General features: G+C 44.0%; 1 protein-coding gene across 1 annotated transcript in view; it reads left to right on the top strand.

The window, feature by feature from the left end:
* The window catches only part of LOC108892521 (formin-1-like), a 52,634-nt gene that overhangs the window by 11,865 nt on the left and 17,635 nt on the right, over positions 1-23,134 (top strand). The window contains 12 exon segments of the mRNA XM_018690120.2: positions 2,457-2,577; positions 4,341-4,402; positions 6,041-6,199; positions 6,201-6,769; positions 8,816-8,957; positions 14,027-14,114; positions 17,889-17,950; positions 18,196-18,284; positions 19,298-19,427; positions 19,528-19,674; positions 19,800-19,859; positions 19,952-20,072. Of these exon segments, the coding sequence (XP_018545636.1) occupies positions 2,457-2,577; positions 4,341-4,402; positions 6,041-6,199; positions 6,201-6,769; positions 8,816-8,957; positions 14,027-14,114; positions 17,889-17,950; positions 18,196-18,284; positions 19,298-19,427; positions 19,528-19,674; positions 19,800-19,859; positions 19,952-20,072 (1,750 nt within the window).

The following is a 23,134-nucleotide window of genomic DNA, read 5'->3' as shown; positions in this document are numbered from 1 at the left end:
AGTCATGGAGTCCACATAGAGGAGAATAACTCACAACTTTATGGATAGCACCGCTTCGACTTGTCGGAACATTTGGAAATGCTTTAGTGGGAGGCAAGTGAACTCTGTTCTCCTGCTCTCCCAGGGAGATTACGGCAGGACATGCTTCCAGCCAGTGAGCAGCTTGACTTCACTTGCAGCGTCATGGGAATCGTGCCCACACAGAGGAGACTGATCTGTACTACTGTCAACATCCAGTCAGCAGTAGTCTTTATGTGATATCATGAAAGTCAAGCTATACGCAGCCTATTTGTGTGTCATTAAACAGGATTACGGGATAGTGTTTTTGTCACTGGCACCCTGCTGAAGAAGGTAAGAAGAGCTTGGGAGATTTGTCCCTACAAAGGCCTTTTGTTCCCAGCCAACGGTAGAGGTGGAATAGGAGCAGCTTGGATAACTGGAGGTGGGGAGATGAATCTTTTGTGACATTTTCAATGGACACTTCGCTAGCGCTGCTACCTGTTTTGGTTTGCCTCTGGTGTGACACTTTGAGCGAAAATGGACAGTTCAAGTAATAACTCAGAGGAACAGGGGAAGCAGCCTGCTAGCTCCTTACTGAATGTCTTCAGCAGTTTCTTCACCCGGGATAGAGCTGCCTCGTCTGACGGGGAGTCGGCCGTGTTGACTTCTTTCAGGGAGCTGTCAGAAGGCGGGAATCCTTCTGAAGGTGGTCAAGCCACTAACGGCGAGGAAAAGCTAAAAGGGAGGGAGGAATTGCTTCAGGGTGATGCAGCTGCTCCCGGTGACATAGTTCAGGGGGTTGAATCAGCGGAAACTCGCAAGGACTCTGGTGAAACCTCAGCTGACTCAGATTTGGTCCAGGTCACCAAGGTGGAAACTTACAGTGACACAGAAAATGAGGATGAGGAGGCTTCCCACGGCAGCACCAGCCTGTCGGAGAAGCTTGCCAAGACCAAGGAGCCCATCCTCCCAGAAAAGGACAATAATACAGTGGACCAGGGTAAAGGAGAAGATGAACAGCACAACACTGAGGCCGAAGCAGAGTACAAAGTGCCTGTGTTTAGGACACACAGATTTAAGGAGAGATCCCGCATAGAAGCTATTCTATATTCAGACAGGTTCGTTAGCAGAACTAGCTCTAGAACAGTTTCCAAAGTTTCCAAACAGGAAGATGGCAGCACTCCCAAGGAGAGCACCAACACCACAGCGTCTGTGGATGCAGACACAAAAAGTGCAGAGGAGAGAAGCAGCAAAAAGGTGGGAACAGGTGAGAGCGACGAGTATGCTGGCATAGATTGTTCTCAACCTGTTCCATCCATCATCTCTGGACATCTTGCTTCGGAGGCTGCAGGTCATACTGCTGCGTCTCCGACTAAGCAGGTAGAACATTTAGATAGTATGCAAAAGGAGGAGACACATGAGCAAAGGGCTGAGGCTGAGGACCGGGCTGAGGAACCTCATGCCAGTCAGGTGTCCTCTGTTCCATCCAGCCCGAAGACTCCTGAGGGATCAGTCCAGTCATTGTCTAGTCCAGAGGAGCAGTTAGACGCTGCTGGTGTTACAGATTCAGGGTCCAAGAAACCCATGTCACCATCATCTCCACCTGTAGAGTCCCAGGGTGACATTCAGCCAAGTGTCAGTCTTTCTTCACAGCGCACAACTGCTCCAAAGACACCTGAAATAAAGACACCACCTCCAACATCCACTGCTGCACCCACCTCTACCTCCCCAACTTCATCCCCCTCCATGGGCACGGCGATCTCTTCGCCCCCTTCCTTCCAGATGCCAGCTCTCTTCAGTGGGTTGAGGGTGCTGAAGAAAGGAGTGGTGGGTGAAGACAGGGAGACGGTGTCAGAGATCAAGCAGAGGGAGAAGGACGCTGACCTGGCCCTGCTCAGCCTGAAGAAGACGGTAAACAAAGCCAAGCTCCTTCCTGAGCAGAAGACGGCCTCTCCAGCCAAAAAACACACCGAGCCTAAACCCATCACAGACACTAAAAGCACTGTAATGGGACAGCTCAGTCACCTGCTTAACCTAGACAGGCAAGATGACACCAAGCAGCCAGGTGACCAGAAGGACACTGGTCCCAAACAGGGCAAAAAAGAGTCTGAGATTGCAGAGGAGGTTGCGGGAGACACAACTCCAGGCCCAGAAACTCCTACATCCACTCCTGAAAAAAAGAAAACCTCAGACATGGCCTATGAAACCTTCAGGAACATCTTTGGCCCCAAAACTGTCAAAAAGGAAAAAACAGAAGATGTGGATCTGGAGGCAGTGAAAAAGAAAATCAAGAATGACAAGGAAAATCTGAGGTCTATTTTTGAGAGAACCTCCAAATCTCCTGTGAAGGAAGTCAAAAGTCCCCTAGAGGCTAATGTATGTAATGACACCCCTGAATTATCTCCTATCACATAGTTTTAGTTTTTAATATTGTTGCATGTGTTTTCTTCCCACAGACAGAGGTCACGTCACCTACAGACAGTGAAGACCGCACACCAGGGCGGCTGCAGGCCGTGTGGCCCCCACCCAAACCTAAAGATGAGGAGGAGAAGGTGGGGCTCAAGTACACCGAGGCAGGTAAGAACCTTAGGCTTGTTGCTTCAGACAGTGTTGCCTGCATTAACATCTTAAGAAAAGGAATGCTGACAGAGGATCATGCCAGTCAAGCCTATACTGACACACCTGACACTGACTGGTTTTGTGGATCAGGGCCATTACAGATATCTTAGTATCTTTTTGAATGGATCTCTTGTTTGGGGTAATTGTCTGTAATTGAGTCCTAATACTGGAACAAAAGCAGAAGCCACCATTATCGAACCCTTGAGCACTTGCACTGTTACTCTAAACCTCTGAGACAAATCATGCAGAGCTAGCTAAGTATCAGCGGCAGGGATGTAAGACATCCTTTAAATCCATTTAAGAACACACAGTGAGGCTGTGTCTGCGCCTTAATGCTGCTGTTTGTGTGGCTGCTGTTTCATGGCACCACACGGTAGCATGTGTGGGTAAAAACATTTAATAAAGTTTGAGTACACTCTGGGCAGCACGGCATGTTTGGTCCATCTTGTACTCTAATGGTGTAAAGACACACAGATAGGTCAAAAGCACACACGGCTGCCGATGGACTGATTCAATTACAACATAAAAAGCTCTCCATTCATGTTCTGAGTACAGTGAAACTGTGTTGCAACAGCAGCGCAACAGCTGGTGAATGTTCTCTGTGGCATAACTTCATCCCTCAGAACAGATTAAGACTAGCAAATGTGGATTATTCAGGTGATTTGCACTCAAGGATCGGGCTTTGCTCCTGTCTAAGAGAATAGTGTGTGGAATTTGAGAAGTAGAGCAAAAGTCCACACTGTGGGCCATATACTGTAGATAACCCAACACATGCATACATGCATATCATATGCATATCTTTCAAACATTTGTTTTTTTTAATACAGCACACATATATGATCCTGTATTATGGTGCTAATCCAAAAATAATGACGTCTATTAAGAACAGTTTGCTTTTATTGATTTTTAAGGTAGGCTTAAACACTAATCATTGACTTGGATTAATGATTACAACAGTACTGTGTTACTCATTACATTGAATTGTGGGATTATCAGTGGTAGTGTGAACAGGATCATCCTCTTTGTGTGTTCTTGATTTTAGTCTTAATTGTAAGGAAATACAGACTTGCAGTTTTAGAAATGAGAGCCAAAAGTCAGCAGTCCTTAATCCTCAAATAAACTGAAAGCAGATGAAGAGCGTGTTAATGTTATTGTGGTGTATTTTATGTGATTTGGTAGGTACAGTTTATGGGTGTAGTATTTTTGGTCATTCACTACCAACTTTGAAGTGAAAGTCTGCCTCCTGTTACTTGTTTTTATTAGTGACATCTTCACTTCCATGCTTTGATCTTATCAGTGCCAACAGATACAGTATCTGTTTTCACTTTTGTGCCCTGACCTGATGAAATATTTTGTTTTGACTTTTACTTAAGCCAGCAGCATAATTGAAACTGGTTGGTTGAGTGGTAAATATAGCGACCCACCCTTCTGTAGAATTTAACCACTGCACTTAAGGACAGCAGCACATGTTGTGGTAATGTCCCTTGTCTTGTCTCACAGATTAGCTTTACAGTGATTTATCATGCCAATATTTCAGCCAGTATTTCAAGAAAACATCAACTCAAACCTCAGTCTCTCAGTCTATAAATCAAAAACACCAGCAATGAGCTGTGATTATTGAATTAACTACACACTCCAGTGAAGATTTAATCAATCCAGACTGCCGTCTGAATGAGTTTGTGTTCCCATGATGCCACTGTCCTTGTTCTGCCTACTTTCAGAGCACCAAGCTGCCCTCTTGCAGCTGAAGAGAGAGTGCAAGGAAGACCTGGAGAGGATGCATGTAAGTTATATAAGCAAACACTGACTGAAAACATACAGTATTATGCACTGGAGAAAGTTAGACCAGGCATCTCTGTGAGGACAGGCTAGTTCAAGCAAAATGGGACATATAATATTAAACAGAATCAAGTGAACATATGGGCCATATTTGTGAAACTAAGTTTAGCAGTTATGTCGCATAGGCCCGTATGTGATTCATGCAAATGTAATTACATTAATGAGACTGCTGTGAATGTTTAGTCTGTTGTGGCAGTTAACAATCCTGAACACAAGATGGCGCCAAGTGAGCATGAAATGTCCAAGTGCAGCAGCTCACCTGGTGCTGAGTACTTACTGATAGTGCCACAGCTCTCACAGGTTTTCACATTGCCATGTGTTCTGAATGTAATTCTTCTAAAAATAACTGTTAGTCAGCCTCTTAATCAAGTTAGTTTTAAAATGAATTAATTAATTTTCTTCTAATTGTACCTTTTACTAACAGTAAAGATAGGTTAAAATGAAAAAAAAAAATCTCACTTTATTAAATGTAGCTGTAATAATATATAAATAATAATGATAGTCTATGGGAAAAAAATAGTCGAATTATACACGTGTGTTAATTATACAAGTGTATGAGAAAGTAAACCAGTCAAAACTTTTTTATTATAATGGCATAATGTCCTGATATAACTTGTGACTTTCATATCAAAAGAGAAACTGAAGTTTATTATTTCAGTGATGTAAAATATATTGATCACCATCTATTACCACAAACTGTGCTGCATCAATTAAAATAAATGCTGAAGAAGCTCTCTATTGGCCAGAATTTCATATTTTATCTACAATCTATGATCTTATGACTCCCAAATGTTCCACACGCAGCTCTGTGATTGACACGTCTGTTGCCTCCAACACAATGGCTCGTTCCAGATTCGTTTTAAAGGTGTCAGTGTTTAATTAATCAGAAACAGAGGTTTGGAACAGTGTCTCACAGGTGTTTTTTGACTGTATAATCCTTGGAAGACCAATGGGAACATAGCTCTGGCTGTGTTACATAATTTGTACCACTGATAAATTGCCTTATGGACTGTTTTCCCCTGAAAAGTCTGACCTCAGAATTGGTTTCTCAGCCTGTCAACTTAAGGCCTTTAATTTGACATCGACCTTTAAAGGACTAACGCTGACACAGAGAAACATGTACCACAGTTAGCCCACAAGACAGGGTGGGAACGTGCCTAATGCTATTTCTAAACTGACATGAGTTAATAAGGAACATGTGTAAGATTTATTGCAAAACGATTTCCTTTCTGTCTCAAATCAATACTTTGCTTTGGTTGGATTGTTTTTCATTGTTTGAAATGTCAAATGAAAACTGCAGTTACCAGATTTTCACTGCAAGAGTCAGATATTAACCTCAGATTGGGGAAGAATTTAATGGGAATAAATTTAAAACAAAGCTGAAAAGAATGAATATAATTGTTATTTTTCAACCGAGAATCACGTTCATGTAGGCCCCTAGGAGGAATAATTCTACACTTTAATCCAAGTTCACTCAAGGAAACGTGCTGTCAATCATCTAATATGGCGGGAAACAACCAAAGTTTTAGATGCTCTGGATTTGTTTTGTATCTGACATTGTATCTGCTCCTGGTCCTTCCAGTCCGACTTTGAGCTTAAGATCTTCCAGCTGCGAGGTGAGCATGCCGTCTCGCTGTCACACCTCGAGGGAGTCATCGCTAAGATGCAACAAGACAGGTCATACAACATGGGTCAGGAGCGCGGCGAGGTCCGTGACGTCGGCGTGTCCACCTCAGACGATCCTGATGCCCAAGACCTGCCGCACCGTGGGTATCCAGACGGACAGGGAGACCTTCATCAAGAGCCCTGATGGCGAGGGTGGCGGGATTGCTCAAAGCCCCAACCAGAACGTGCCCAAAAAACTCAACTTAGACTCTATTGGTCTGAATCTAAAGGGCGAAGCGGCCCCTGGACCAGCTGGACCAGCCCCGCCACCTCCTCCTCCTCCTCCGCCTCCTCCTCCTCCTCCCCCACCAGGCCTTGCAGGGCCACCACCACCACCACCCCCCCCTCCTCCTCCTCCCCCTTTACCAGGCAACGCAGGAGCGCCGCCACCACCACCCCCTCCACCTCCTCCTCCTCTCCCTGGAGGTGGCCCACCGGCCCCTCCACCTCCGCCTCCCCCTCCTGGCCTACCTGGAGCCGGTCGACCACCTCCTCCTCCTCCAGGCATGGGCCCTCCACCTCCTCCCCCTATGGGAGGGTTCGGTTTTGGCCAGAAAGTGGAGAAAGCCCCGCGGAAGCCTGCCATCGAGCCAACCTGTCCCATGAAGCCTCTGTACTGGACCAGGATACAGATACAGGACAATAAGTGCGTACAGTATAAGACTTTGTAAAAGTGATACAACTTGAATCTTATTTTCATAGCTTTGCAGAAATATTGCAAAAAAAAAAAAAAATACAATACAAGCAGAGGTTTAAAGACTAACTTCCCTATTCAACTTTGACCTGTCTTACTTGTGCTCACTGTGCAACCTGTTGTTTTGGCTGGGTTACTGCGCTTTATCATTGAAGTTTGCTTTAGAGAGCCTTGGGTGAGATGGATGTATCAGATGGTCCAAAATGCACAAGTGAAACTACTGTTATCCCAGAGATAATGAAGTCCCAAGCTTCACTGACCCTGGTCTAATGGGGTCTTAGTCTAGACCTGAACATACTTGCTCCAATAGATATCAGAAATATGGTCAATGCACCACACTCCCACATCTAAAGGTTCTATCGAGATACTCTGTAATTGTAAGTGGATTATCCAGCCCATTTACAGTGGCTGTGGCCGTTGCCTCCGAATGCCAGGCCTCCAGCTTTATGGCCTTGTATTTCCATGGCTGGGTTAGTTGGGGGAGGGGGGTAGGAGGCTGAGTTGTGGTTTGCACTCTCTCTCTGGTCCTGGCCAGTGCTGGCAGAGTGGGGGGGGGGCTGACTTCGCTACAGCAGTTTCATGTCAGCTATAAATTTAACTGTAAAGGGCCAAGTTAAGGGGCATTAAATGGGTTAGATGTTTAACTGTACCTGGATCAGCTGTGTGATCTCTGTTAATGGTGTGAGGTTCTGAGTTATGAGGGGGAACAGTGTAAGGTTTGAAATGATGCCAGGTGTCTAAACGTAAGCCGACACACAAAGTACAGTTGGCAGCATGTGGGACAGACTTTCTTGGGAAGCTGCATTTTTTTAAAAAGGGAACTTTAAGGGGGGATTCGAATTCAATTATAGTCATAATCTGGTCAATTAGAAAGTTGTCTTGCATGGAAAGATTTCTTGGGGTTTGGCGGTAATTTTCTTTTCCGAGCTAGTTTCCTGCACTGTCGGGTTCAGAGTCAGAGGCTGTTCACCGGACTTATTATCCTCGGTCTCTCAGAAAGGAGTGCGAAATCAAAGGAGGATTTCGGGACAGTACCATTATGTCCTCAACTGAAATCGCTTGGCTGCCCCAGATAAATACTCTCACCACTGCAACGGGAGGCCAACTGCATGCAGAAACAGTTGGACTTGCTTGACCCGAACTGAGTCACTGGCAGAGCGGCTGATTGTTCTGATATTTAAGCCATGACAAAGCCTTCCAGTGCTTGTGCTGGTGTGTTCTGTCCAGGTTCTCTCTCTCATTGTAAATGAAGCCTTTCAGTTGGGGACATTGACCTGAGTAATGTCATTAAATTACAACCTGCAGTGCGCAAAAAGATAGTGGTTAGAAGCCGAACCAGTAATTAGGCATGTGTCTTGTCACTGTGCCGCAGTCTTTCTTTAGAATAAGTGTATTTGTTAGTAAGCCTTTTACTGATGTTCTTTAGCGAAAGCAGAGACAGATGTGCTGAGTTTCTGCAAAACAGAAAAGTTGGTAACAACACAGCTCTGAACTCTTGAACATCCTCTTGACTTTAGACACCTCTTGTTCTTATTTCTGCCTCTGTTTGTTTCCCCCCCCCCTCCCGTGTTACTCAGCAACCTCTGACACACAACATCGCCTGCCCTGTATTCTCGTCCGTTTACTGGGAAATGGTCCTTTATTACAGAAACAAACTTGTCTTAAACTTTGGTTATTTTTATCACCTAGCTCATAAACAGTGCTTTTTAAAGCTGAGATTTTGCAGCCACTCCTGCCAAGTGTTTGCCGGACAGCGAAATGGAAAATGGCAAACAGTGGGAACGTTGAATAAACATCAAATAAGCTCCCACAAATAGAACGTGCACAATTTGTTTAGCTCAAGTAACCCAGATGTTTCTAGCCTGCCTGGAGAGCCACTAGCCTGTTGTTGTGACTATGATCACATCTTTTTCCCCCACCCATAACCTTTGATGCATTGATTTATGTTAAAATATAATAAAATACAACACAGACTAAACTCCTCACTTCTTTTTCTAGCAACAACACGCTGTGGGGGTCTCTGGAGGAGCCAAACATCGTCAACACCAATGAATTTGAGGATCTGTTCTCCAAGGCCACGCTACAGCCGAAGAAGAAACCCCTGTCTGATACCTTTGAGAAGAAAGCCAAAACTAAGAAGGTAGATACAATTACTCCACTCACTCCTCCTCAGCTTGGGTTTTGTCTTCTTCTTGTCTCAGTTTTTCCCTGATGTTGATGGTTATCTTGTGCTTGTCAGCCACCTGAGGGCGTTGTTAGCATGTTTTCTCATCTAGCTTTGTTTGAAAAAGGCTTTTTGTCTGCTGTCATGTTCAGTAATAAATCAAAGAAAGAAATAACAAAAGGTGAAACGGAAAGAAATGGATTGCAATTCTCATCAGGTCCTCCTCCAGGCTGTTGCCTGCTGCAGTTGCCAGGTACTGCACTTGGGCCAATGTAGGTAGGGCCTCAAAATGATGTTGTTTTTATTTCCCCCCACACACACACTTCTGGGCAGGCTTCAGAGTTTGTGCTCAAGATGAAACAAGAAAAATCAGCATCAGGCGTATTTTCTGCCAGATTGATCCCCACCCCCCCCCAAACACACACACACACACACACAATACACTAGCACAGACCTACTTGTTGATGTCTCGTCCAATGCTGCAACTCTGCACCTCCTGCTGCAGCCAGCGCCGCGTCAGCATCCTGGCCCGCCTAGCGGTCCTCACCGTGGCGTCCGGGTAGTAAAAAATCGGCCACTACCCCTGTCTGTCCCCTCAAAATCCATACACATCCCCAGTTCTGATCAATTTGTTAAGGCTCCACTCGAGCTCCAGAGGGCCACAGATTGTGTGTGTGTGTCTGTGTGGTTGTGTGTGTGTGTTCTTCTGTCCTTGATCTCCATCCTTAGATCTCTCCGTTCAGTCTGGTCACTCTAAAGCGGCAAACTGTCCAACATTTGATCCAAGTCAGACAGCCACATCCAGACACAAATCCTGCCAACTGTCTCCTGTCTGGGCTTACATCATCCTGTAAGATGTTTGACCCCGCTATGGAAACACTGGTGAAACAAATTCATATCAATCAAAAAACGGCACATCCAACATAGCATTTGCTGTTCTTTTTGTTACACAGGAGAGGGACCTGCATGGTCCACTGGCTGAGGTTTATATCTATGTTTAGACATTTTGTCCCCAGTTCTCTGATTTTGCAGGAGTCTTATATTTAATATAAATGTCTGTGTTCAGAGCCAGGGAGAGTCAAGAGTCCAACTCCACGATTAAAGAGGGGAAGTGACTACGTGAAGGCATGGTTGTTTTCAGCCCGCTTAGAATTCCAACTCGCTGAAAAGGTCGTCAAAATAAAAGAAACTTGTTTACGCAATCATTTTTTATCCCCGAAAGTTTAGACTTGGTGTTAAAGAGAGAGAAGTCATTTGAGCGAGAAATCATCTGAATCGTCGGCTGGTGATGGCTTCCAAGAAGTTCAGCTGGTTAGAAGGTGGGAAAGAGAGAGGCAGCAAGAGAAGGAAGGGGAGTAGAAAGGGTGGGGAGGGATAAGAGCGGGGCTGAAGATTCATTTCTACTGAGTTGAGGAGGCATGGATCATAAGAGGTGGACTGAATTGGGAAGGAAGAGAATAAACTGTAATGTATTACATAAACTGTAATGGTGATAGTAGAGAGGATGTGTAGGGGTCAGTCAGCAGAGATCCAGGTCCATATATATCATAGGTAAAAAGAGCAGTTACTTCCTGACACGCCTTTGATACAATGTCATGCCTCATTTTTTTGCACTGCTCTGAGCCGCAAAAGAATAAAGGTGATGTTGATTTTGTTTGCAGTTTTTTTACTTCACTTGTCATTGCGCTGCTACTGTATATTCTCTCCCTTATATTATCCTATTTGGAGACTTTCCCTGCTTCTCCAGTCTGTGTTTTCTTTTCTTACTATTTCAGCCAGTTTCCAATAATTTCACTCCTATTTATACATTTCACAGCTGCAATTAAGAATTCTTTTTATGATAATTTATTTTCTTAACTAAGCTATTTATCATTTAATCTACAGGATGTCAACAAACAGTGTCGGTCCAACACCCAAAGATTTTCATCTTCTTACTTACTCTTAACCATAAAATATTCAAATCTTTGTATCAAACCACAGTGTTTTCTCCATTTTTACTGAATAAATTGCAGCTATCAATAAATAAATTGATTTCAAGAGTAGTGCAGATTTTCTGAAAATAGCAGATTTTAAAAAACAAATACAATGCACTTAAAAGATAAGTTCCCATAGGTTTTTAGAATAACTTTTTTTTTGACAATGTGAAAGATGTAAGTCAAATCTAGCTATTCCTCTTGGTCCACTTGTGTGATCAATTACTTGAGAGCAACTCTTATAATTCTCTGTAAGTAGTAGTTGTAGGCTGCTTGATGCATGTGTCTTACTCTTCACATTTTAGTAATGTGAAGAGTGGTGTCATTTTTAGGGGTTTGATAAATGTGTATCCAAGCCAAAGGTCTTGGCTTGGGCACACAACGTGACTCTGACCAGACAGTGGTCTCTGTGCCTCTGCGTGACTACCAATACCCGTCAGCTATCACGCAGACAAACTGCCTCCTGCCTGTGTCCGCACACACGCTCCACCTCTGAACAGAATTCACTCATAATGTTGCCAGAGAATCTGTGTGTGCGTCAGTGTGAGGGAGCGTGTGCTTCAATTAGCATGCTTGTGTCCGTTCCTTTGGGTGTTTGTGTATGCAAAGACATGCATATGTTTCTGTGAGTACGCGTCTGTGCACGTGTGCGATGACAGCACGTCCTTGCCAGTCATTATGCACTTGCTCAGAAAGTGTTACCAGATCATGCTAACACCACGGGGGGGGGGGGAGACGGGGGCGAGAGGAGATGAGTGGGAGGGAAAGGAATGTGTGTGTACATTATGCATATGAGCCACTTCCCCGCTTTCCGACAACTCCTCATGCCAAAAAAGTTTCAACTTGTGGGGATGCAGCCGATGCCTACATGAGGGAGATAATCTTTATCATGTGTGCCATAGAAAAATCAAAGCTCTTGTTTACTCTGGAGCCCTTCTCCCTCTGCTGATTAGCATATCAAAGCAGAGGAGATGACATGGAAGAGAGCTCTCCCGCCCCAGCAGACCAGAACAGACCGGACCGGACTGGACCTGGGGTGTAATTGCAGGCATGTGGCTCCACTCCACTGGCTAGAAGAGGCGATGAAGACAGGGCTCCTATAGGAGCAGGGAGGGGGGCATGTCGGTGCATTCTCGATGGAGGGATGAGCAGCAGGGAGGGCAATGGGGATGATGAAATCAATCGAGCTAAATGCACTGTTGAGTTTGTGCCTGTGCAAAAATGTGCATCAGTAAACACAAAAACTGCAATTTCCTATACACACATAAATCAAACATGTATCAAGTTTATACATGTCGAATCTCCTTAAACAAACAGCAGCTTTAACCGGTTTATGGGAATGACTTATGAGCATTCACACTGCGTTTATTAAAGACATATTTGAAGCCGTGGCTATGACGCGGGAGAGTGGGTGTAAGATTAACACCGCTGGGTGAGACTGGGGTTGTTGAGTGTATTGTAGGTGGTTATTGATGGGAAGTCTTGATCCAGTTGTTATTGTAACATCTGGCTGGGTGATTCCAGACAGATAGTCAGACAGGCCGTCACAGCGGAGCAGACTGGCTGCTCAGCCGTGGCTGTGTAAACTATCCGGCTCAGCTCTGAACCTGCATCAACCCTGCCCACGTCGCCCTAACATCAGCCACCTGCTTCGACTCAAAACACTGACACCTCCCCGTGTCTGCTTCCATCATTTTGTTTATTTTCTTAGGCTGCTCGCTGTCCCTCTCTCTTCTCCTCTTCTCCTCTTTCTTTAAACCTGTCTGTGTTATTCCAGCGTCCACAGCAGTTTTCACATGAAGCCCTCAGACTGCCTGCCCCTCCCAGTTCCCATTTTGTCCACAGGAGGGAGCCGTTAGCTCTTGATGTCTACCTGTCTCAGCATCAGCATCGCGCGGCTCCCTCTGCTCTCCCCAAGCCATTTGCGTGTCTTAAACCAAGCGTCCAGCATCAGTTGTCTTTTCTCATTAACTTAACTATTTAGGCTAATTGGCGAGTTCTGCAACCACAGCGAGCGGGGAAGGGTTCCTGGGCCGCTTTTAGTGTGGCCCGTCCAAAGTGGTTAATTAGAGGTGTTGGGAAAGCCTGGTACTCAGCCGTCTCAAGTCCCCAGAGTGGGAGATCCCCAGTGATCCAGGTAATAGAGCTGGAAGCAGCATGGCACCCACTAACGCCCTGTAATGCAATACCCACTTCTAAGGCTTCTGCTCTCCAGCTCCCACTGGACAGCCCAGTAGCCGACAACGCCGTAATACCTAATGAAGAAGCCTGACACATTAACTTTTAGAGCGGGGCTTTACCTTGCCAAAACTCTCTCTGGCTTTACGGCTAATTCAGTCATAAGTAATTGTGACCATGTGTAGGCACAAATAAAAATCCTGTGAATTTATAGTTTGTTATAAAAGCCCTGCTTCTCTTTGCCTTGCTCTTCTAGACTGTCCTTTTATGGTGCCACTTTTGCCTTTGTACTTTCACTGCGACTTGATATTTTTTGATTATATCTCACACATGTTCTTCGGCAAACTGGAGGAGGTGCTTTTCTGTTTAGCTTTGCTCCCTCGTTTATGTAACTTGACTTAAAAGCGTGTCACAGGCTTGCGTGTGTGTGCGCGCTCTGCGTTTTCCCAGTCGTTTGCGTCACGATGATGGGTTATGACAACGTGTGTTGATTAGTCTGGCCCGTTCGGGTCAACCCGGATGATTCCCAGGGCTACTTTAGACTGACTGGGGCTCGAGGCCGCCTGTCAAGCTCATCATCTATCATCTGCTTCCACAGCTGGGGAAGTAACTAAGTGATTTTTTACCCAGCCTCTCATTACAAAAATGAACTTTTTATTCATCATCTGCTCCTCCATTTGTTTTCTGTCAGTGTTGAATAATTAAATTGATGTTGAACGTAGGTAGGAAGAACTACATTTTCAGCAGGTTTGTAAAGTAATAACAATAATATGAGTTGAAATTTGAGCAGATGGTATAATATAAATGTACATATTTTAGGATATAGTAATTAGTCAGTTTGCATACTGTTTTTAAATTCCATTAATGCACTTACTTTGTTTTCTGTTTCTTTAGATTATCAAGCTGCTGGATGGGAAGCGTTCACAAGCAGTCGGCATCCTCATATCAAGCCTGCATCTGGAGATGAAGGACATTCAACAAGGTGAAGAATATTTTCTGGTGTCAAGTCTGCTCAACATTTCTTGCGGCTTACGCACACTGCAGCAACAGTTTGATATCATTTTGATCTCTTTCAGGGAAGGCGCTCTTATTTAGATTTTACAGTAATAAACTGAATTTACAGTCCGGACGAACGATAAATTGAAGATGACTCCTGATGAAATGCAGATGGGGTTATTTTTAGAGAAGAGATAGCATGGAGAGCCCTGCAGCCTTGACAGTAATTTCCTACCAGTTGACAGCTACTAATTTGTAACCAGAGACACTTTTTTATTTGGATTAATTCGTGTTTCAAGTGGAGCATGGATGATTTTTCCAGCTACCATGGTGGGAAAGAAAATGCCTTGATATGTCAAAATGTGAGTGGGATGAAAGCAGCCTTTCACTTTCTCTGTCAGGCTGCTTGAAATCCCTTGGGCCCTGGTTAAAATCAAATTGCCATCTCCCTCATATGAAGAACTGCATGGATTGATTGCATGCTTGGTAGCTCTGTGGAAAATGCAGGCGTGTGTGTGTGTGTGTGTCGAAGTTGCTGTATGTCTGCGTAAACACAAAATATGTGTGTTGGGGACAGCGTAGATGGGCCAGGAATTGGTCCTGTCCTGGGACTGTGGCGGAGAGTGCCTGCCGCCTGCTAGTCTGAGCATGCGGCCAGCGGATCTGTTTATTGTAGCCAGTGACGGTTTCCACAAGCCTAATGGGACTGACACCCCACTAATGATCTAAGCATGTACAAAACCACCTTCTGCAGTTAGCAGACACTGCCCTACCACATAAAACCACCTCAAACACAAGCCAAACAGCACACAGCACCAGGACGCCCATTTTGTTTAGACTTTTTTCCCCCAGTCCTGTTCTTTCGAGGTGGTTTGGTAAAAAGGCCCGATCACACCCAGCGTGAGGCTGCTTCCCTGTGCCTTAATGGGAGGTGAACGTGAAATTGAAAACTTTGGATTTGACAATGAAGGACAGCACCTTAATAAGCACTTCTAAGGGTTTTAGTTCCTTGCCTCGCCTGCTTGCCTCCCCTTTGTTGCCAAATTAAAAGGACATGGGACATGTAATGTAATTAGAGCTACTAGGGAGGGAGAGAGAGTGGGAAGGAGGGGAGCAAAGAAGGCAGCACTCTGGTTAAGGGAGAGAGGGGGTCAACTGCACCCGCCGGAGTGACTGTAGGACCCTCAAGGGCCACCATGGTTCAAGGGCAAAGGGAGTCCCCACCCCCCACACACACACACCACCTCACCTCACCACACCACACGCACCCAAACACGTACACATGTTCACACACCACACATGCCCTTCCACACCAAAGCCGATGAGTGAAAAGTGGAAGGAGAGGGTGTGAGGCGGTTGGCAGGCAGGCTTTGATCTGTCGGTGTGGAGAGATATCCGGCTCCCCTCGGATCAGAGTGCTCCTGTGCACACTGGAGCAGGCCCCCCTTTGGTGTGTGATTGACGGCTGCATGGCTGAGGGACTGAATAATCCACTCTAATAAGATGTAGGAAATGGACCTCCAGCACTCTCTCTGATCCAGACATTGGGACCACATTGACAGCTTCTCTGCAACAGGAACAGCCTGGAGCCAGAATGCAAAGTATTACCTTGTTAGCTTGAAGCGGTGAGATTGGAAAGACTAGGGCTGTGTTGTTGTTAAAATTATTACAATTACCTGTACCAGTGCAATTCATGATACAGGATACAGGATACCTTTTTACATTCCTACCAACAGATTTTTCTACCTGAAACTTTTTTCCCAAAATTCAAACACCTTAGTGGTTGAAATACCATGAATAATGTCTAAATGAAAAGTTAACGAAATTATGATTTAACCTTACAAATTAACAGTATATTCTTCAGCTCAAATCAGATTTTGTTACTACAGTCTTACTTGGTCTGGTATGACCAGTAGTTAGGGTGGCTAATGTTAGCTAGCTAAACATTAGCTAGATGCTACGTAACTGACGTTGTGTTACTACCAGCAACGTTTTACCATTTACCATCATCACGTAATCATTTATTGTGGCCACAGTGGCTGTTAATTAGCAAAAGATATCCAGCTTCACTTTACTGTATATTTTATGACGCTAATGTAATGTTCGTGTTAGCAAGTGCTGCGCAAGTAACATTACTCAGGTCAGTTTGTTACTTTATGACTGTTCTCTATTTGTGTCCTTTACTGCTATCACGTAATTTGTGGCCACGGTGGGCTTTGAGTAGCAAAAGTTACTCGGTTTCACATATTGTTAAGAAAATGATGTAATTTTAGGTAACGTTAGCAAATTTATGCAAAGATAGATTTTGCTGTGTAAAGTTACATTACTGTAGTCAGTGACTATATGACTACTCTCTGCTTTTACACCATATTTTTCCACATCGTTGCGTGGAAGCTGTTATTTAGCCAAAGTACCCAATTTCACTTAAATGTTTATACGTTAAGAAGATGTAATGCTAAATTTAGCGGTGTAGGTTAACTGGCATTACTGAAGTCAGTTTGTAATATTTCCTTTCTTGTGCTACTGTTACTGTATATTGTACTATTTCAAATAGTATAACAATCCTGTAATTGTCACTTGTGGCCACAATGGCTGTTATTTAGTAAAAGTTACACTCACTTGGCAGTTTATTAGGTACACCTAGCTAAAACTAATGCAGTCTAATACAACAGTCCTGCAGTAAAACCTACTTTCATGAAGGTTATAATGGTCAGATTTTGTTGAAACTGCTTTAGAGAGGCGTTCTGTTCCTTGCTGACTTTTTCACAGTCACTACGTGATCACTACTCAGGAGTTGATACTTTGGATAAGACTTTATAACACTGAATAGATTTACTGTGTGGCTGTCACTGCATCAGTTCTTCTTGGTTTTGAAATCCTGACATGTGCTTGGTCTTGGTTACTGTCACATTGAGTCACATTGACTGATTTAAGAGCAGTAGGTGGTGCACAGCCTTCCTCAGTTGAAAACCAGCCAGGCAGCTGATCCAGCACTGGAGCCATCCCTCCCATCATATCCTCCTCCCCTCCTCCCTCACAAAGCTGTAAACCTGTGACACCTCTCAGACACAGAACAGGAGTCACTTTCTCTTTTTGAGCCATCCCCTGTATTCTGCTTTCCATGCGCACTTTGGTTTTTACTGTTTGAGTCAAGCTAAACAAACATGTGGCCTGTAAGTGAAACTGTCTAAATCATGATTTCTGCCAGCATTTATTCATCCTTTTCTCTCTGTCTCTCTCTTTTTCTCTCCCTTACTTTTACCTCCTCCTAGGTTCCTTATTTCTGGCTCAGCTCACCTTCTCCTGTCTCTCTCTAGAAATTATTACAGTCAGCTGTGATGTTTCTAAATGTGGTCAAGCTTTGCCACGTCAAGCTAATATTCTAAATTAAGTGTATAATTCAACTACATACTAATTGAATGATGTGTTTTGGTTTTGTGGTGCAGGTGTGGTGCAGTATAGATGCAAGTAAACCTTTGTTTTGCTCAAATACTGCTTATTGCGTTTTTTTGTTTTGTTTTGTTTTTTTTTCCATTTAATTTTTCTACAACATATAGTATGGCTGGCAAGCACTTTGCCACAAGTATAATGTTCTATTAACCAATGTCTAGCAAAATTACAGGGCATGAGATACATTTCTAGACAGGAAAACAAGTTTGCTCTTCAAGCACTGGCAGCACTTAAAAGACTGCATGCTTTGGCCAAGATCTTATCCATTTATAAGACTGACTGTTTATAATGAATATCTTTACTGTTCCAGCTGTTCTTACTGTGGACAACTCTGTGGTGGATTTGGAGACCATTGAGGCTTTATATGAAAATGTAAGTATGGAGGAGAAGTCTGTGTGACATTGTGAAGTAGTGAGAAGGATGAGGCCACAAAGCCCTCTTGAAAGAAAATAGATAAAACCTTATTATTAGGATTGCTACAAAGTGAAGTTATGTGGCTAATTATGGGTGTGGATGATTGTTGTTATATAGCATCTTGCACTGCAACAATTGCAGTACCCACTGAACTGTGTCAGTGTACATCTTGATTGTGGACTGTGTGTTGTGTGTCTTGACAGAGGGCCACCAGTGACGAGATGGAAAAGATAATGAGACATTATGAGAAATCTAAAGAAGATGAAGTCAAACTGTTGGACAAACCTGAACAGTAAGATCACTTCCACCAGAAGTTTATTCATGTTTTGGGATAATCTTTATTGTATTTATTAGAAAAATTAAAGTGAGTTCAGGTGTTGAGTTTAACACTGTCTGCATTTACGTGCATAATGCCGGAACCGTTAAATTAGCTACATTAAAATGATTAACATGGGTTTCTCAGATGTCACAGAATACACCATGAAATGGAAAATTACATTGAATCATTCAAGCATTAATTACTTATCAGTTTAGTAATACTTTTAGGCCTTTGGTCATGTTTGTGCAATGAGAAATATTTCATCATCAAGAATCAGTTATTTAATGAATTATTAGTCAAACAAATCAAACCATAAACATACTGTTTATGTTATATATTTATATTGGAAAAAGCCAATATTTACACATCGGGGTATAATTTTCTATCCCCTCAACATCTATATTCTTAACATAATCCTCTACAACTTTGTGCGTGTGCAGACATATGCTTTAATGAACATTGCTTCAGTAGTTCAGTAGTTCCTGTCAGGGTTAAGTAGTCCGGGCCGGTTAACGAGGCCTGGACTCAGCGGTGCCGCTCAGCCTGGCCTTCCTATTTCCATGTTTGACCAGAGCTGTCACTAAGGCAGTCTGAGTCATCCCTACTCAGTGTCTACCTCCATCAGCAGGGCCTAATCACACAGGATGTTACCGCTCCGCTCCCCTCCGACACGGCACTGTTTACATAAGTCGTCTTGCATCAGGCCAGAGTTACCTTTGATCAGTCTCTGTGTGCCGCTCGCTACTTTTCCCTCCACCCGACCCCATGGACCTTTCAAACCCAGCCGAGCAGCACCACTCATGACTATCAGCTGCCTCCGCCCCGCTTGTGAACACCAACATCGGCTAAGCCGGGCCCTGGCTGTGGAAGCTAGGCCTGCCAAAACCCCGAAATAGTTCTTCCTGTTAGACATTTTGTTTAATTCTGTCATAACACATCACACCCAATCCTCCTCCCTCTGCTCCTCCTCCCCTTTTGTTTTCCAGGTTTCTCTATGAGCTCTCCCAGATTCCTGACTTTGCCGGTCGGGCCCACTGTATCATCTTCCAGTCAGTGTTCCTCGATACCATCTCCTCCATCCGTCGCAAGGTGGAGATTATCTCCAATGTCAGCAAAGTAAGAACATCAAGTCAACAAACACTGCCTCTGAAAAGTGTCATTAAGCTATGTGAAGGTTTACTAAGATTGTCTGTGTGCGTGTGTGTGTGTGTGTCAGGAGCTGCTAGAGTGCAACAGTTTGCGGGATGTAATGGGTCTTGTTCTGGCCTTTGGGAACTATATGAATGGAGGGAACAGGACAAGAGGTCAGGCTGATGGCTTTGGACTAGAGATCCTCCCCAAACTAAAGGATGTCAAGAGCAGGGTAACGTGTCTTTTAAATTTACACTTAAAATCTTAACCTGGTAAATATTATCTAAATAAAATCTTAAGATATATCAGTATATAACATTAAATATAATTGCATTCTTATCTCAATTTCTTCCTCAGGACAATCATATCAATCTAGTGGATTACGTGGTTTTATACTACCTTCGGAACTTTGACAAGGTGAGGTCCTTTTTGAATAAATGAAAAAAAATTGTACTTAAAACCTCTGCTTCTCAATACTCATATACTTTATGTTTTTTCCATGGTTTCAGCATGCCGGTACAGAAAAGAGTGTGTTCCCTATGCCTGAGACTCAGGATTTCTTCCAGGCTGCTCAGGTTAAGTTTGAAGACCTCACCAAGGACATCAGGAAGCTGAAGAGAGATCTAACAGGTGGGACATACCCTGCTGCATCAGTACATTAATTTTCACTGGGGGCATCAAGGCTTAAACTGCATGCCACATTACATTTTATTGCTTGGGTCATCTTAGTTTCACTGTAAATCAGTGAGTGTAATTGTACACATTGCCATCTTTCCACAGAGCAGTTTAAATGTAAATGTACATCCTATGTACTCTCGCTACCCTGAGAGGAGCAGGCTGTGGGTGTATTCATGACCTCAGTTGGCCTGAGGCAGCTTTTTCTAGTTTCCAGACATTGTATCTTAACAGCCGTGTCATCATAACACCACAACCTCCCCTGTTTCTTGCCAAAGAATCATCTTCATTTCTTTATCTCCAGAACAAACCAAAAAGCAAATTCCAGCTCTGGCTGATAAATACATTTTTGGTGTCTGCGCTCAGAACGTCGTGGGCGCCAAGGCTCTCAGCAGCCCAACAAGCCAGCCAGCCAGTCTTGGCCAGGACCACGTGGAGGTTAAAGGCGATGCCCCCCAGTGCCCCTGGTGTCTGTGGTTATTTAAATCAACCAATAATACGGCATATGAAAGCAATTAGATATGCTCCGCAGCTCTCCCCTACGTTTTTTAGATCGCTGTTAAAGCCCTCTCCTCTCTGACCTGGGGGAAAAATACAAAGAGTCTACTAAAGTACCCAGACCTACCTCAAGCTGTCACTCATTTATTAGGAAAAATGGAAGACCCTAAGACAATAAATGCAGCATAAAGGCCCTCGTATTTGATCTCTGCTGCAGCACAGTCTGGCACAGTAGTCCTCGGGGGTATTAGCATCACAGGGCGAGCATTGGATTCTGGAAGCTTGGTGAGCTCCACCTATGACTCCCACCATTTTTATCCTCTCCAGCCGCCAGGAATAAATATTTATGCCTGGCTATTATAAACCAGCCTAAAGAAAGCAACTGGTCTTAATTATAATGCTAACACAGATCACCTCCATCCACATTTTGTCTGACACTGAGAAGCTAACACTGAATAACACTTTTATTTGACTGAAGCGAGCAAGACCGCCTGCCCCTCACCTGATCCTGAGGTGGCGACTGTGGCGGTTGGCTGTGTCTTGCCCTCCGGCCTTTGGTCAAAGGTCAGGAGACTTGGTGCCAGCAGTCAGAGATTCATCTATCCTAACTTAGCCCCGTCCTCTGGCAGAATTTCTCTATGTGGATTCATGAGTGCCTCTCACACACAAATCCTGGCGTAGTGTATTTAAATTCAGACAGGAGTGTGTGGACAAAACGACCTGTGTGCAGCATCTAGTCACCGATGATGCTCAGGAGCGGATCCCCAGCCGCTTGGCTGCCCTCTCCTTCACTGGCTTGTGCAGAAACATGATCCTCTTTTGATGGGGCTTCCTGTTTGGGGAGAGGGTGATGACCTCTCTCCGTGCACTCTGAGAGGGATGAGTGGGAGGCCTCAGGGACCTAAACCTACTGTAGGACTCTCAGCTCCCATAAAGACAAATATATTCTACTCTGTTTATGTCTCAAATCATGTATAGTGGTTCAGTTAGTTTTGGAACCCAACACCCAAACCTGAAGATTAGGTTTATCTTTAAAATCCTGTGCAAATTTGGCTTCGTCGCAAAGAGCTGCTGATCGTACTTGAAGTTGCATTTACTTATCACCATTTTAAGACCAGTGGGCACCTACATAAAGATTCCTTTAACTGCCGCATAATTGGACCTGACAGAGAGGCAGGGACGCTACCGAATGAAATAGGATCAAATAAAAAGAAACAGTCAGAGCTCATTTGCTGCTCAGGGGAGTTTAGTGTTTCACAGAAGACCTGGCCCGGGTTAGACATTCATCACTGTGGCAAATCAGACAGTGTCCTGATTTTAAATGGCCTTTAATGTCAGGTTCAGGCAGGGCCTTTACCCTGAGGTCTGTTTTACGATGGAGGCTGCGCTCCGAGGGCCATGTGTGAAGTCAGCGGGCTGAAGCACTGTCACTGCCTGTCTGACAAAACAAGGCAAAAGTAATGTGAAATGATGAAATGATGGTGATTTTTGTCGATGATTGGTCACAAATGACAATGCAGGAACGGTCGGGAATGTTTGCATCTTAATTTGATTCAAACTTTGGTTAATCTGTGAGTGTTTTTGCACATTTATTTAAAAGTTTTATCAAATTTGACTGCAGTTAAAACCTTTTTACCAAACAATACTCTGCTTTTCAAGTTTGTATGATAAATACATATAAATGCAACTGTTGCAACAGATTGATTTTATTTCTCACTGCCATTTACATTTAAACAGGAGTTAATGCTCCACCTCATATTCTAAATCCTGCCTTACGTTTTTACTTGTTAGCGCTGTATTTTCCAGCAGAAATGTAGGGAGAATTTTCAGAGTTTGATGGAATACATTTTGATTTATGAGGAGTGGAAAGTGGAGCGAGGGTCTTACCTTTTCCTACCGAGGCTGTCTCCTGGCTGGCCTCACAGAGGGGGGAATAGTAGACTTCATCCCAGTAGACAAGAGAGCTGGACGTCTGACAGTCTGCTGGGATTGAAGATAATTGGGGATCAGTGAGAAAATTCACTTTCCAGGTATAAATAACTTGAATATGCCAGAGCTGGAGCACTGTTCTGGTTTAACCTCTGATAAAACATAAAATATTTTCCAATGCACAACAGGGATTAAGAGGCTCTCCGTCTGATTCTACATACAGTTGTCAGTTGATTGCAGTTGAGCAGGCAACCGATTTTCTTAAACAAGGAATCACCTGTGTGTTATTTGTTGCCCCCCCCCCCCCCCCCCACCCGGTTGCTGCCATTTGTTTGCTCCCTCAGTGTTTATGCTTCATCATGACACAAAGCTTCAGAGACTGGAGGTGGAGGGGCGTGATGGCCACATATGTGAGACATTCATCAAACAGGCAGTTCTCTCATCTTGTGGTGTTCCACAGGCTCCCCATTCAGTGTTTAAGCATTTTCTCTGATCCACACACACACACACAGTTTGAGTATTGTTTTGGTGTGCTGTGATTTCCTGGTAGCTGCAGTGTGGGCTCTCGTTCACGGCAGTAAAATCATAAG

This window comes from Lates calcarifer, linkage group LG19 (genome assembly GCF_001640805.2).
Source record: "Lates calcarifer isolate ASB-BC8 linkage group LG19, TLL_Latcal_v3, whole genome shotgun sequence".
Lineage (NCBI taxonomy): Eukaryota > Metazoa > Chordata > Actinopteri > Centropomidae > Lates > Lates calcarifer.
This window is presented reverse-complemented; position numbering and strand designations above follow the sequence as displayed.